Source organism: Telmatherina bonti, assembly GCF_933228915.1.
Source record: "Telmatherina bonti genome assembly, chromosome: 10".
NCBI classification, from domain to species: domain Eukaryota; kingdom Metazoa; phylum Chordata; class Actinopteri; order Atheriniformes; family Telmatherinidae; genus Telmatherina; species Telmatherina bonti.
The window spans coordinates 36,766,615-36,783,550 of record NC_136628.1 but is presented as its reverse complement, the minus strand read 5'-3'; the positions used below and the strand labels follow the sequence as shown (position 1 = coordinate 36,783,550).

Sequence of the window (16,936 nt, the reverse complement as noted above, 5' to 3'; positions counted from 1 at the left end):
AAAACGTGTCGTTTTAGAGAGTTTTTTCTACTTGGAAATCCTTGTGACGTCCCTGAAATGAACATAATAGTTCCACTTTAAACATAAAATAGCACAACTAAACATCACCAGGGTGTTCATCAGCAAGAATCTGGCGATACGATATGTATCACGAGACGGGCCGACGACATATCAGACGATATATTGATATTTTCTTCCACCTGTATGATCTGATAGGCTGCTGTGATCATGTGACACAGAAGGAAAACACTATTTCTGGACTCCATGCATAATTTTATTGGTTAAAAATATAAAAAGTTTTTAAAAAGTGGGATTTATTAATATAGAGTGATATTGCCATTTTCAAATCCAATATTTTGACTGGTTTTACCAAAGTAATGATTCCAGAGAATCATCCCCGTGCAAACCTTCGTTTTCTCTTTGTTCTGCTGTTATGCAGGAAAGGTGCTTTATAATAAAACACTTTTAGCATGAAACTATTTAGAATTATTAGATTATTACCTGTTATCTCAACCATTTAGGAAAAACATTGATTTTTATCATCATCATCCGGAAGAGAAACGTGCAAAAGAAACATTTTTTCTCCTTTTTTGCAACACGAATACGATGAAGAATCGGAAAGACGTGGAGCTTGTTGTGTTTTTCCTCCCAGAGCTGCAGAAAGTCGGAACATGTGAGCAAACGGAGCGGCTGGTTGCAGTTTTATCCCATTCTGGAGACGTGAAACAGGAAACGTCTGAAAGCACGGCCAGATGAGAAATTCTTCCTTCTCGGTTGGAGTTGCATCTCCACCAGTGTCGGCTCATCTGTCAGGACGCATCAACGGCTTTGGGTTAACGGCGCCGCTCCCTCCGGCTCTTCTGCATGTTTCAGCAGAAAGAAGGAAGCAGGACGAACTCTGAATGCTTAATGAGCCTCTGAAAGCAGAGAAATCCTCACCTGTGTGTCGTAGGAGCTGCCGGTCCTGCTGAGTCAGACCGAGTCCTTGTCCTGCCTGGTGGACCCGTCCCGGTCTGCAGAGCGCTGAGAAAGACGAGGTGTTAGTGTCCTGTAGACCAGGAACATCCGGCGGCAGTTCCATGACGACGTCTTTCCCAGTTCTCCGGATTCCGACCGAACATCTTCCTCCTCATCCTCGCTCCTGGTTCATCTTCCTCCTCCGGCCATCGTCGTTTATGTTGAAGGTTTGACGTTCACGTTGAATCTGACTCTCGTTTACATCAGTGATTCTCGGTTTTCTGGTGCTGATTTATCAGAGGTCAAAGGTCACATTTGTCCTTCTGAAGTCCTTCATGAAGCGGTGGAAGGTCCGGAGAGCCGAGACTAAAGACGTCCTCACAGACGTCCACAACAGCATTAAATCTCCGTCCTGTTTGCTTAATAAGTTCGTTTTCTGTCTCCACCACCAAAACGCCATGGCAACGCCGGTTCATGATGTCGTCATGGAAACCAGACTATCTAGGATGCTGGTGCCGCTGGTCTTAAGGAGGCCAGACCAGTTTGGATGAAAAACGGGACAAACTTGGTATCATGGTTTCTGCTACGTGATGAAGGCGCGGCGACATAAACGCCGCCGCGCCTTCAGAGAGACGTTCTCCGTTCCCATGTTGAACAGATCATATGAACAGAATCTACATGTGATCCGTTCATGTCTCATGTCTGTGGTTGAGACATCCTCCATGAAAACTTGCTCTTGAGGTCGCACAGACATTATTATACATTAAACCGTGACTTTGTGTCCGTGGGAGGACGGCTTGTGCATGCAGCGCTGTGTGGGCGGGGCTACTGCAAACCCCTCCCCCAAGGTTTAGAAAAATAAACATGTGAGCAGATTTTTAAAGTGACGAAAAAATAAATCTCTGTTTGGTCCTGGACATTGATCATGTGGAACAGTAGTTAGATTACAACTCAAACGTAGAAAACTGAGAGCTCACACACGTCATGCAAAAAAAAACAACAACAAAGGAGTGATCGACATGGAGGCGGAAAAACTGTGAAACGTATTAAATCTTCTGCCTTTTGCCCCTTTTTCAAAATGTCAGTGCTACACGCTCACCAAACTGTCGGTGATTTCGCCGCATCAGCAGCGTCTGGATTGGCGAGACAACTTCCCTCCTGGTGGATCCTTTATCAACGTTCAGGATTTGTCTCGATGTGGACGGAGGAAATCCAGCTGGTGTGTCTGCAGAGAGACCGGTTCGTCGTCCAGAACAAAACATTTCAGGCTCAAACAAAAAGCGGATCAAACTGGACGATGTGCCTTTAGCATTTAGGCCACGCCCCTCCCGTCAGAGCAGGGGGCGTGTTGGCGTCAACGTGGAGCCGGTCTGAACAGACCGCCAGATCAGATTCAGATCCGGCTCACACCGTCTCTGATAGCGGATCAGGAGGTGTTTCTGTGTGTCAGGCCGAAGAAAACGAGCCGCAGTCGTTAAAGTGATGAAGGCGCCTTTTCAAGCCTCTAACAGAGAAAAACGGCCGCCGTTGCTTCTGTTTTGGATGTTATTTTAGCTGCAAACTGATTAGATCTGAAGCGGCTTTGTGTCTTCTTATCTTCCTCGTCTCAGCCTCCAACACCCCCACCCCCCCAGGTCTCTACCGGATGACACTGCAGTGATGTTATTCTCAGAGGAAGCCATTAACGGGGAATCCATCTTTTCCTCATTATAATTTAATGCAGGTTGAGGAGCAGACTCCGGTTCAAGCCTTTACTGGGATTTTCACACACAACCATCTCCAGAGTTCACAGAGAAGGTCTGGAGAACAGAAAACATCCATCTGTTGATGTCAGAGGTCAGGGGAGAATGGACAGACTGGTTGGAGATGTTAGAAATACAACGTGACGTCCAACAGGGTTCCAACCAACCAGAACATCATCTCTGAACCCGTCCAGCCTGGAAGCAGATGTTCTCCAGCAGCAGAAGACCACAGCGGGTTCCCTCCTGTCAGTAAGAACAGGAAACTGAGGCTACAATTCACACAGACTCACCAGAACTGGACAATAGAAGATGGAGAAACGTTGCTGGTCTGATGAGTCTCCAGTTCAGCTCCACATTCACATGGTAGGATCAGAATCTGCTGGAAACATCATGACATCCATCCTGACCATGTCCATCCCTTTCTGTAGCATCTTCTGATGGAAACTTCCAGCAGGATGATGCACCATGTCACAAAGCTCACATCATCTCCACCATGACGATGAGTTCACTGTCCTCCAACGGCTCCACAGTCACCAGATCTACATCCAGCAGAGCAGCTTTGGGACGTGGTGGAACGGGACATTCTCATGGTGATGTAGTGGAACCAAGCGGCAACCTCCAGCAGTTAAAAGTGAAGCCAAAGTGCATAAAACTGCAGTTCTCCATTCATCCACTAGGGGCTGCAAAACAGAGCGAATCCCCATAGACTCCCATGTTAAAAAGACCAACTTCACAGCAGAAATAAACATGTTTACAGCCTGGTTCAAAAACCCATTTTAGGTTTAATAGGTCAGGTTTACCTTCATGACAACTGTGGGGGGAGTGAACATTTTTCAAACTCTAAAAGTAATTTAATCTCGAAGTTCGGCATATTTAGGGGCGTGTCCTTTTGATTGACAGGTATCCAATCTCCCGCTTCAAGTCAGAAGAACGTAGAACAACCGCGGTTTTTAGCCGGTTAACTACGTGACTTAGCTTTAGCCTGCTTACCTCCGTTAGCTCCTTTTATCTCCAGGTTAGCTCGGTTAGCTCTTAGCTACAGAAAGCTCGGAGTTCGCTCGATGTCAATCATCCACCATGACGCTCACAGCCCCCCTCTCAGCTCCACCTCTTTGCCCATATTTGTATTTTCCAGGCGAGACGAAGCGCATGCCCCTACTAAGATGGTGATGGTAGGAACCGCCCACCGAGCTTCAATTCAGCTCTTCAGAAACCTACGGGTGACGTCACGGAGGCTCCGCCCATCTTTTAGATACAGTCTTTGGGTGGAACGGGAGATTCTCGTGGTGATGAGCTGCATCTGTGTGATGCTTCATGTCAACACAGAGCCAAACCTCTGAGGAATGTTTCCTGAACAAAGAACTGGAGTTCTGGAGGGAAAGGGGTCCAACCTGGTTCTAGTAACAAAATAAAATGATTTAAAATAAACTGAAGAGTTTATCAGCCAATCAGGAACCAATCTCGCCCTGATTGGCTGCGGCTCTTTGTGTGGTATCTGAATCCTGACATCCCATTTTTGTTATCTGAAAAGCTCCTCGTATGTGTGTGTGTGTGTGTGTGTGTGTGTGTGTGTGTGTGTGTGTGTGTGTGTGTGTGTGTGTGTGTCTGAAACTGGAAACTTCTGAAGCTCAGGGAGGTTGGCTGCTCCACCAAACTGGTGCGTTGGCAGTCTAATGCGGTGGTGTCAGCATCATTCATCCTGTTTTCCCAGCTTGTGTTACTCATCAGGTGGACGAGCAGATTCCTTCACCGCTCATTCGCTTCTTCACTTCCTCTGGAACGTCACCAGAAACTCATTTTTTACACATTAAGTCACCGTTGAAGTTTCAGGCTCAATAAATTGCGCTACTTTATCCGACCACAGGAAAAACAACCGCTGTCGGAATACTTAATCATCCCCCACAAAGTTCCCCGTCCGCCTGCTTCTGGCTTCTCTCAGTCTGTGTTACGTCTTCATGGCTGACCACATGCTTCATTTTTCCAGTAAAATAAAAAACAAGAGATTCAAAACCTGAAGATAAGTGTTGGATCTTTGTCATTTCTCCACTTGTGAAATCACGGAAATGTGGGAAAAACCGCAGCTTGATGTTTGCCGACGTGCCTCCACCATCCGCTGACTCGGCTTGTCTCTATGAACCCCGCAGTCGCCTCGTCTCTCGAGGTTCGTCTCCGCCGGCTCGTCTGGAGAGCTGACAGCCGCTCGCAGCAGCGGAAAGCTTTCTGGCAGGTTTCATGTCGTCAGCCGAGTCCAAACGGAGACGACGCTTTCTGTTCCGACGCCTTGGAGGGATTTGAACTTTTAGACTTTGTCTTGTTCTGGGCTGAGACTGTGATGCTTCAGTCTCTACAGTAAAACTGATTAACTGCACCAGCTCCAAAAATGTGACTCGCAAAATGTAAATAAACCAGAATATTAATCTCAAACAGCCATATTTTATTCCCAGTAAGATAAACATCACCCGCTGGCGACCCGGCCAGGGTGTACCCAACGATTGCTGGGGTTGGCTCCGACTCTAAGCCGTAAAGAAAATGGAAAAATAAACATCATCTATGCTTCTTTTTGGCATGATGGCGCTTTAAGCTGCATGTGTTGGTTTCAGGCTGAACTGTGTTCACAGATGGGATTTCTGGATGTTTCCATGAGTCCATGCAGTGGTTTTCAGCCGATAAGCATGTCACGAGCATACAGAGATTCCTCCGGGTTCTCTGAATCTTGTGACGTTATCCACTGAAGGCGGTAGGATGTCCAAAGTCTGAGGAACATTGTTCCAGGTTTAGAGCCAGTTTGTCCGACTGGTGAAGCTCCATCTGAAAGAATGAGACTTCTGCCTTCACTCGGTCATAGTACTGACTGGTTTTCAGAGTCCGTCATGGAAAAAGGCCACTAAAACCAGTCTCCTGATGAAACGGTAATGTAGAGTTTAATGTCGTCAGCATAATAACGATCAGATATCTGGTTTTAATACATGATCCTATACCATGTGGGAGCAGGTATACGCTGAAGACAAGCTGCTTGTATGTAGCCTGAATGAAATATGATCCAGTTAGTAGTTCCATGTTACACTACTGGTCATAAGTTTGGGGACTGTTTCCTTTCGGATTTAATGGTAAAGTGTCCCAGAACTTATGACTACAGGTATTTTAACGTCTGTAGAGCTGAATGTTGTAAAATCCCGCTTTAATGCTGGGATTCTGGTTCCATTGATGGATTTCATGTCCTGCGTCTCTGCTAAGTATCCACGGCGCCATCTGCAGGTAAAAACGATTCAGGCTGAAACGTGACACCGTGTGTGTGTGTGTGTGTGTGTGTGTGTGTGTGTGTGTGTGTGTGTGTGTGTGTGTGTGTGTGTGTGTGTGTGTGTGTGTGTGTGTGTGTGTGTGAGACAGTGAATGTGTGTGGTCCAGAGATTAGTCATGATGTTGGACCTGATTCTGTCATGGCGGCTTCGGATTCCCGTCCTCCATATGGGGACAGCAACGTCGTGGGACGTGTCTTCAGGTGGACTTCATGCGGTCGGTTTTGCCCTTCGGCTCTCCTTCAACCCCCTCCCTCCATGTCTCCACACCGTCCCTTCCCTCAGGTCACATGCTGCTGTTACAGCGATAGTGATGGGGGGATGCTGGCTGGTTGCCACGGTGATGCTCCCTGCAGGGTGTGTTGGGGGTGGGGTGGATTTGTCTTAGCAGTCTCTTTGTGATGAAATAACTCCATGTTTTTACGGTTTCAACTGAACATTTCTGCGTTCCTGGTTCTGGTTTGGTTTTGTTTGGACCAACACAGATTGGTTCATTCTGGACTGGGACCAGTCCAGAATGAGTGCAAAGTACTTCCATCTGAGTACCAGTATGAGTACTTATGAATCCCATTACAGTCGTCATGGTTTACACTTCTTAACAGCAAAATGACCGGAAATTTGGGTGTTAAATGGTTTATCTTCTAAGCCAAAGTCTCCAGCTCCAGTCTGGAGGGTTTTAGATGTTTCCCTGCTCCAACACACTGATTCAAACCAAACATCTCTCAGCAGCTTGTAAAGTTCTGCCTAAAGTTCTTGTTCAGATGCTGCATCAGGGAAAACGACCATCGAGGACTTCGGACATCCAGCTCTGAACCGACGCTTGAAAAGTGTCGAACTGTCGATGTGTCGATGGGAGATTGAGTTGGACCCAACTCAATCTGTTGGTTTCCTTATATAGGCTATTATGAATTGGCTTTCATTGTGTTTTCCCCTCTGTCTGTAAAGCGTCTTGAAATGGCCTTGCCGTGATTTGCTATATAAATAAAATTGAATTGAATTGAACTCTTCATAAATAACGAGGATAAACTGATTTTTGGTGGGTTTTTTGTAAGGGACTTGTTGTTTATGGGTTAATGCTAAAATATGGTGTTACTAGCATGATTAATCGCTTTGCTTCACCAGATATTCTTTCGGTTCAAACATTTTATTGTTTTAGCTTGTTAGCTGTAATCTGGCATGTTTACGTTACTATAGATGTTCAGTCACATGATCTGTCCCTGGCACATGAAATATTACCTTATATCCAGTTTGACAGCCTTGGTTTTACACATGGATACTGGACCGATACGAGCTGCTGGTATCGTGTTTTTAGTTGTTAGCCGCAGTAGAGATCAGCTGTAGTATCCACTCCACCACCACTCATCAACCGTGGCAGTTCGCTTATTCAACTGCACCAAACAGCCACCAGCAGATCAGAGCAAAGCTGTTCACCGCCTCCACTTCTGCACCAGTGACTCCTCTGCACATGAGAGGCAGCGTGGGCACACACACACACACACACGTTTCTATAGGCTACATGCTGCACAGTGTGCTGCACAGATGTGGGTTTGGTTACATTTGCATCATTTTTAAACATCCTGTGAGGCTTTTTGACCTTCATCTGTGTGTTTCAGAGCAGGTTCTAGGTGACAAACAGAACCACTATACAACCCGCTTAAAGTTACCGAACCTACAGAGCGCCATGCACGTTGTGCTGTTTAAATAAAAAGTAAGCCACTCCGGCAGGGCCAAATTAAAAGGGCACAGGCCCCTGGGCCCAGAGTGTTCCAGGGGCCCCCTTCCACACTAATTGTGAATGATACACTGTGAAACTACATTTCTAACATCTCTCAGCCAATGGTACCAGTAGGAAGACACTGGACACTGTGGTGGCACTATCTGGCTTTTATATACTCTCTGAATTTCCCCTCGGGGATGAATAAAGTATCTTTGATTTGATTTGATAGACAATTAGTTTAATTTCCAAACTGCTGGTGTATGCCCTATATGGGCCCCCAATGGGTCTGCCCATAATGCCCATTGGACAATCCGGCCTTGCACTTTGTCGCCTCGCTGCTTAGAAGCCAACGCTGAGGTGCAGAAAACTGCAAACACTCGCTTAGCTTTTCATGATACGCTTCAAAAATGGGTAAATTAATCAGATGTGATTCAGCATGTCAGCACGACCTGTTTACGCCACGACACTCAGACAAAGACGAAGTTTTGCCTCTCGTTTCTGTGGTAACAGAGGTTTTGGTGGACAAAACAGCCAACGGTGAAGTTTTCCTGAAACACAAAGCGAGGCCTTTCAGTGTAAACTTCAACTGGAACCTTTTGCAAAGACAAAGTCCTGCTTTTACACAAAAACCAAAAACACGACAACAATGGCGGATTTCCGTGTCGTGTTTGTGCTGCTGCAGCCTTTTAATTTATCTGGTCCGATGATGCAAAAGCTGTTTCTGGTGGAACATTTATGTCACCAGCAGAGACGTTCCATTCACCAGACAAGTAGCGGTTAGCACACGCTGATGTTGTGTTCAACGAACTTTCGGCATAGCATCCTATTACACCATGAGTGTTTCAGAGTGGAACGTCTTTCTAAGCAGATGAAATACACCAGTATCTTACTGGAATTACAGTCAGTGTTTAATGACGTAACGCTGCACAGCAAACTGTATAAAAAGCCTAACGTTAGCTTGAGGCTAACATCAATGGAAAATACCATTGGTAGGCTAGCGGTTAGCATGAAAAAACCTAATTCATGCATGAGTTTGACATCAAAGTTTGGTTGGTTTTAGGCTCCACACGATCTGCATGACCATATGATGAGGCTTATCTTTAGTCCTTCATGCCACTGCTTTAATAAGACTGTTTGACCCTCAGTATCGTTTTGAGATGAGAGTTTGGTCCTGATTGGACTGATGACGATGTTCTGGACCGAATGTGATTAGCTGATTAACTGAGTCCTCTTCATTGTTCATCTTTCTGTGAAGATTCCCATCTTCATCTTCCTCCCTCTCTTCCTTCCAACTCAGCTGTGCTCACACTGAGTTTCTAGGTCATGAGGACTTTATATGAATAATAAACAGCTGTCTGCTTTAAAGTGAATTATTTATAGAAAGAGTCACTCATTCCGTTTCACTCTCGAGCTTAAACAGCCCCCCCTACCCCCCCACCATGTTTTTATTGTCTGTCATCTTTCCTGTCTTTAACCTGTTTATTTCGTATTGCAGGACTTTTTCTTTTTGTCTCACTGTGTTGCGACAGCTTCTGTAACCACGGCGATCAGAGGTCAAACCATCACCTCTGGTTTGACCTCTGAAAACCTCATCGGGGTTTTAACACTGAGCTGAGCGCTGGGATGGATGAAAACTGAGTTTCCAATCATTGCGTGTCATAGTTTGGACTTTTTGTGTGTCGTTTGTTTCCTGTTTTATTTTGTAGTTGCGATTTCTGTTCACCTGGAGTCATTAATCTTATCAATCACACCTTATGGTTCATTGTTTTCTCTGTGTTTATACCACCTGGTTTCTCTCTTCAAGCGCTACTTCATTTTTGTTTGCTTGTTGCTTCCGGATCCTGATTTAATGAGATTAAATTCCCACTCAGAAAGTGCGTTTTTAAGGTGAATGGATGAAAATGGAGCCGACTATCAGCTTCACAAACCCAGAAGATGTCAGAGATCAAACCTTGGATAAGATGTCGCTCCAGTAAGAGACAATGGACCCGGATCGGATGTTTAACACAGATTTATTACAGTATGATAGAAATCCAATCTATCATTCTCAGGGAGGGAAGCAGAGAAAAGTCTCCCGTCTCACAGAAACACATTCTACCAGTTTACAGGTCACACCGCTTTCTCCGGTACTTTCCATTTGACTTGTCCCGTCTAAATAAGCCTTTTCTAGTTCATCTTCATTTTGGGATCGGTGCGGCGTCTGCAGTAATGCGGACTCTGCGCCGGTCTGTCGTGGTGAAGAAGGAGCTGAGCCAGAAGGTGAAGCTCTCGATTTACCAGTCGATCTACGTTCCTACCCTCACCTATGGTCATGAGCTGTGGGTCGTGACCGAAAGAACGAGATCTCGTATACAGGCGGCTGAAATGGGTTTCCTCCGCAGGGTGGCTGGGCTTAGAGATAGGGTGAGGAGCTCGGTCATCCAGGAGGAGAACAGAGTAGAGCCGCTGCTCCTCCGCATCGAGAGGAACCAGTTGAGGCGGCTCGGGCATCTGGTCAGGATGCCTCCTGGACCTCCCTGGTGAGGTGTTCCAGGCACGTCCCTCTGGGAGGAGACCCCGGGGAAGACCCAGGACACACTGGAGGGATTATATCTCTCGGCTGGCCTGGGAACACCTCAGGATCGGGTGGCCTCAGGGAACGCCCCCCCACAGAGTTGGCAAATGTGGCTGGGGAGAGGGAAGTCTGGGCTTCCCTGCTTAGGCTGCTGCCCCCGCGACCCGACCCCGGATAAGCAGCGGAGAATGGATGGATGGATGGATGGATCTTCATTTAGATTAAAAGCTGTTCCTCATCTGCCTCTCTGTTCCTGCTTTGGGGTTCCCACATCTCCACGTTCCCTGACACGTTTCCTTCTCATAGCATGAGTGTGCGGTTCCCTGAAACATCCGGTGCTTTGATCAGGTGGTGAACCATCACATTTTACTGTCTGTAAAGTGTGAAATAATCTCCTCAGACATGAAGATGGTTTCTTCCGTGGATTTTATCTCACAATGAAAATAAGAATGATCTACGTTCTTTTTCAGAGGAGTTCCTCAGGGTACTGTGCTCGGACCCCTTTCATCTCCTGGATATGCAGAACCACGTTACTCTACCCAAACCATGTGCTTGGTTTCTAAAACCAGTTCTCTCTCTTACTGGGAATGTTGTGTCTCTCTGAAGTTGACCTGAGAAACTAAAGCTGTTTTTCATCAGGCTTGCAAAGCACAGCTTCAGGCTTTCTTTGCTGGATGATGTTTTAACCTCTGAGTGATGAACATCTATTATATAATACAGGATGAGGATGAAAATGTGTGCATAATAACAGCGTTGGAAGCACACGCTGAGAGGAGGAAGAGGAGGAAAGATGCAGAGTGACTCTGCAGAAACAGACAGGATAAAGGGAGGCGAGCTGAGGTCAGCAGGAAGTCAGACAGTGACCAAACTACAGCTTCAGGCCAAAACAGCATGAGGTCATGTGGGCCGAGTTTGCCTGGTAATCCCCTCACACACACACACACACACACACACACACACACACACACACACACACACACACACACACACACACACACACACACAGTTTAAATCAAACTTTATTTGAGCTGCATCAATCATACAGATTAGCTAATAGTGCGATTTAACTCGGAGCCATGAAGAGAAAAGATGAAGATGTGTGAAATGCATCATTTATTACCTTAGAATGAACCATCTTATAACCATATTAACCGTATTATAACCTAAAAAAACTTCTAAAATCAGAGTGGATATGAGACTATTGTCCTGCAGGTATTCAATGTTTCCCTGCTGCAACACTCCTGACTCAGGGAAACACTGCAAACCTGCAGCCCTCAGAGGACTGAAGGAAACATTCCTGACATAGTATAAGAGTTTCATCCAGCTATAATCCATTAAATCATCCAAAGATAAAATATGTGCATGCAGAAATGTGTACATCATCATCATCATCATCATCATCATCTTGCCGATTCTTTCTCTACAACATCAAGAGAATCAGACCAACCTGACAGAACACACGACTCAGCTTCTGGTTCAGGCTCTGGTCATCTCACGCATCGAATACTGCAATTCCCTACTGGCAGGTCTGCCTGCATGCTCTGTTAAACCTCTGCAGATGATCCAGAACGCCGCAGTGCGTCTGGTTTTCAACCAACCCAAACAACCTCATGTCACTCCGCTGCTAATCGCTCTTCACTGGCTTCCGGTTGCAGCACGCATCAAATTCAAAGCTTTACTTCTGGCTTACAAAACAATAACTCAAACTGCTTCCGTTTACCTTCACTCCCTAATCCAGACCTACACTCCCTCTCCACAGCTACGTTCCACCAGTGAAAGACGCCTCGTGTTACTACCAATACGTGGGACTAAATCACCAGCCAGACTCTTTTCCTCTGTTGTTCCACGATGGTGGAATGATCTCCCAAACTCTGTCCGCTCTGCAGAGTCCCTGTCTACTTTTAAGAGCAAGCTGAAGACTCAGCTCTTCAAGGAGAACTTCAACACTTAGTTTAGCTGTATTTGTTGGAAAGTTGGAGAACTCTTTGCAACAAACATTATGGTATTAATTCTTTGGATATAACATCGGTAATGTTGTGGGGTGGGAAGGGAGTAAACAACAAAACAAAAGAAAACAAAACAAACAAAAAAAAAGCCTGTAGGACTTCATGGAAGAACCTGCGTCCAACTGGACAGTCCACCAGCACCTTCCTACGATGTCCTCTACTGTTTGATTCCGTGCTTGTGGTGTTCTCACTCATATGTAAGTCGCTTTGGATAAAAGAGTCTGCTACATGACTGTAGAATAGAATAGAATAGAATAGAATAGAATAGAATAGAATAGAATAGAATAGAATAGAATCATCACCTCCTGCTTGGGGCTTTTCTGCCAGATGAAATGCTGTGTTATTTAATTATCTTTTAATAGTGATGTTAACGTGCTGCTTCTCAGGTTCCAATCCTGCGTTTAAACCAGATTAAAGCATCATTTCTTTAACCTCAGTCCCAATATACGTTTAATATGCCGACAAATCTCTCTACTGGTTCCTGCGCTGGACTGGAGAAGTGAAGCCAAGGTGAACAGGGAGCTGACATCCGGCTCCGACGGCAGTTTATGCAGACATGGCTCCAACGTTGTCGAGATATCGCCGCTTCAGCGCTTGAATCGTCTTCGGCTGCATGCGATTAAGGATTCCTGGAGCTGTCAGAGAAAACGGGAATTTCCACTAACTCAGCTCCTTCAGACGGTGGTTTTAACTCCATCTGTAAAATAAACTCATTTTATGGGTGATAAATCAATAAATCATTGATCAGATGATACATGTGATGTTGGTTTTTTTAAATGTCTGAGTTTTAGCTGCATTTTTCACACACTGGCTTCATATCTGCAGTAAAATAACCTCTTCCATCCCCACGACAACTGTACGAGAAAAACCAGAAAGAGTTTAAAGAGAAGAATTACTCCCGTCTAACATCACATGCCTCCTCGCGCTTCATGTTTTAGAACAGCTGCTGCAACAACGGCTGCCTCCGTGGATCAAAAAGTCTTGACAACAGCGATGAAACCACGCCATCCCCGACTTCGTGGAGTCTTTACTCAGGTGGAGCGGTTCCTGAAATCCGGTTCTCCTCTGGTGGAACTGAGTTCACCTGGTTTCAGAAGCTTTCCTCGTTGCGGGAAAGCCGGACTAAACGCCGATGGGAAGCTTCATAAGCCACTGAAACCACATTAACATCCACCTCTGCAGCAACGACACCGGTGTGTTTTAGCACAAGCTTCTGCTATGATGCCATGGTAACGGGCATAAAGTTAGCTTTGGGCTAATTTAGGCAGCACAGTTGACTAACTGGTGGAGCAGAAAGCTGCAAATTGAGCGCTGCTTTTAAAATCTTCCTCCTTCTTGATCTGCATCCGCCTGAAGTAGGCGAGACTGATGTGCACGCGCCGGTCTCGATGCCTTTTAAGTTACCTTTGATCTGTTTTTGCCGATGTGAAAATGGCTTCTGTGTTGTACAGATTTCCCAACTTGACGGTGTAGTAAGCCTCTTGCTGATCTTCTCCACCTGCAGGGAACACTTTTTGTTCCACATTGGTGCTGTTTGTCCCTTACTGGCGCCTGTAGTTCCGAGACGGCAGTCTGTCATGGTGCTTACCTGTCGTAGGTAGAAAGAAACCTTTGCTTATGAGAACATGTCAGACTATTAGTGAAGGTCATAACATACACATAATGTCAGAAACCAACAGAGAATGTTATGTCTTTGGAACTTTATTTTCAGTCCAAACAGTTTTTTACATTTTTATGCTGAATCCTGATTTGATCGGATCCTGATTGGACAGAACTCACTGTGGTTCTATGTTTTCATGGACTAGCATTGTGCATGTCCAAATGTTTCAAATTTAATGATTTCTGCAATAAAAGGTTAAAATTGATTCAGTAAAATCATTTTAGAGACAGAATTTTTCCATTTGAAGATCCTGGAACTTGTGAAAGTTCAGACTTTGAACCATTTTATCTAAACCAGATCAATCAGTTCGTTTCTGTTCCAGTCAGATTCATCGTCTCCTCACCTCCAGCCCTGAACTCACGTCTTGGCTTTCAGGAGACAGAAGAACGACAGGAACTATTCCCACGTCTTCCTGCTACTATCTACCTGCTATCCTCACTGCAGCACCTCCACCTCAGCTGCATCCCAAACGTCTTCTTGGCTTTATTCCAGCCATAGAGGATCATTATTTTCCTGCTTTTCTCATCACTTGTTGATCTTTGGCTGCTCCTGATTGGACGTTACCGTCAGTTTAAGCTCTCTGATTGGTGGAAAGTCTGACAGGAAGTGTCTTCATTGGTATTTCCAGTGGAAATAGAGGTCTCTTAGCAACATGGTAGTGATGGTGATGTTTTTTATGATGAAATTTTAAATAAATAATGGTGTTATCATGGATCATTGTGGATTTAGAGTCTCTGAATAAACACTACATGTTGTGTCTGGATTGTAAACCTCCTGGACGGATAGAAACGCTGGAAACACCTAAAGTTGTCACAATGTTGCTGGGGTGAGGACCCAAATGGAGAGTCGAGAGATAGGGAGCAAACACAATGAAGCAGCAAACCGAACTGAAACAAAGGGCTACAAATACCTGGAAACCAAACAAGAAACAGGTGGAGTGAATTAACCCAACGAGACCAGGTGAAACTAAAAGGCTTCACAGGAAACAAGGAGACTGAACAGGAAACTACAAAACAGGGAACCAAAACTGAGAAAACTTCACCAGACACATCATTACATAAAGGGTCAGATATCCATCAGAGTTTACACTTAAAACGGTTACATGCTGAAAAGAACGGATGCTTTTACGACCTGCAGCGTGCAGTCTTTCCAACTGCACGGACAACCAAGCCGGCCGTCTAACCTTCACTGGAGTTATCAGATAAAGGAAGAGATGACTGGAGTTACTGTTGATTAGAAAGTGGACAAGCAGCCCAGCTGGATGTGAGGATGCTTTAAGGTTCAGGGATTTAATCTCATTTCTGTTTTTAATGTGTTTTTATTGCGTCTTCAGCTTTAAGTTTTTGTTTAAACCTGCCTTGCATTGAAAGCAGGTGTCTGTGGTTCCATGAGGGTTAAATCTCCAAATCTGCAGATTAACGGGTATTTTCCTGGGGAAGGGTCGCATCAGGAGGTCAATCAGTTGCTATCTGGAGATGTAGGCCAAGCTGGAGACCTACCTCGGCTCAGAGGCGTGGATGATACACCAGGAAGTGTGTGTTTGTGTATGACTGAACTGACCTTTGTATGCAGAAGAGTGGAACATTTGGAGGTGGAACATGTTGCTTTCTGCTTGTTTACTTGTTTGTTATCAGGATTAGAATCCTGGAAGTGTCGGTGATTTTCTTATCTAAGCAGATTATTTGATTTGATTATTAAATAAAAGCAAATAATCTTCTTACCAGCAGCACACACGTCTTGTGCATCGTCATCATGTTGTGATTGGACCGACTCAACTGATGACCCGCCATGAAGAAGCCAGATTGTTGCTAATGAAGGATCTTTGTGTGATTAACACGCTCCTCTCTGTCTCCAACAGGGCCTTGTACACATATGAAGATGAGAGTAATGACTTGACCCTGGCAGCATCCGGAGGTACGTCTTCCTCGCTTTTATTCCCCTCCAGGCAGAAAACATGAACTCCAATCATTCCAGCTCCACGGAGAGTCCCTCAGGTTTAACTCTCCGCTGTTTCATTTCCGTGTTGTAATGAAGACGGGCGGACTGGGAAGGCTTGTGTGAACCTGATGAGCTCTGCAAGATGAAACCGCTCCGAGTCGTCACTGTTAATGAAGTTAATGATGCACCAAACAACCGTTGCACATTTGATTCACGCAAACAGATGCAGTGTTTTCCTGTTATTAATGCATCCTGCTATGTGTTGTGTGAGCGGTCACATAAATTAGCAGGTGTACATATGGAGGACCAAACACCAGAAGAGCTGAATTATTCATGTTTATAATACATGTGAAGACACAATCTGTGTGTTTAGTGTCATAACTGAGTCATATTGGTGTGATGGATCCAACAACATAGAGACGTTTCTTAGAGACTTTGGTCCATGTTGACATGAAGCATCAAGCAGGTGCTTCACATCACCATGAGAATCTCCCGTTCCACCTCATCATGATGAGAATCTTCCGTTCCACCTCATCATGATGAGAATCTCCCGTTCCACCTCATCACCATGAGAATCTCCCGTTCCACCTCATCACCATGAGAATCTCCCGTTCCACCTCATCACCATGAGAATCTCCCGTTCCACCTCATCATGATGAGAATCTCCCGTTCCACCTCATCACCATGAGAATCTCCCGTTCCACCTCATCACCATGAGAATCTCCCGTTCCACCTCATCACCATGAGAATCTCCCGTTCCACCTCATCACCATGAGAATCTCCCGTTCCACCTCATCACCATGAGAATCTCCCGTTCCACCTCATCACCATGAGAATCTCCCGTTCCACCTCATCACGATGAGAATCTCCCGTTCCACCTCATCACGATGAGAATCTCCCGTTCCACCTCATCACGATGAGAATCTCCCGTTCCACCTCATCACGATGAGAATCTCCCGTTCCACCTCATCACCATGAGAATCTCCCGTTCCACCTCATCACCATGAGAATCTCCCGTTCCACCTCATCACCATGAGAATCTCCCGTTCCACCTCATCACCATGAG

At 45.4% G+C, this 16,936-nt stretch overlaps 1 protein-coding gene across 1 annotated transcript in view; it reads left to right on the top strand.

Annotated features, from left to right (window-relative positions):
• The window catches only part of dbn1 (drebrin 1), a 127,846-nt gene that overhangs the window by 78,066 nt on the left and 32,844 nt on the right, over window positions 1-16,936 (top strand). The window contains exon 2 of the mRNA XM_079248319.1: window positions 15,791-15,846. Within this exon, the coding sequence (XP_079104445.1) occupies window positions 15,791-15,846 (56 nt within the window). The remainder of the gene's footprint in view (window positions 1-15,790; window positions 15,847-16,936) is intronic.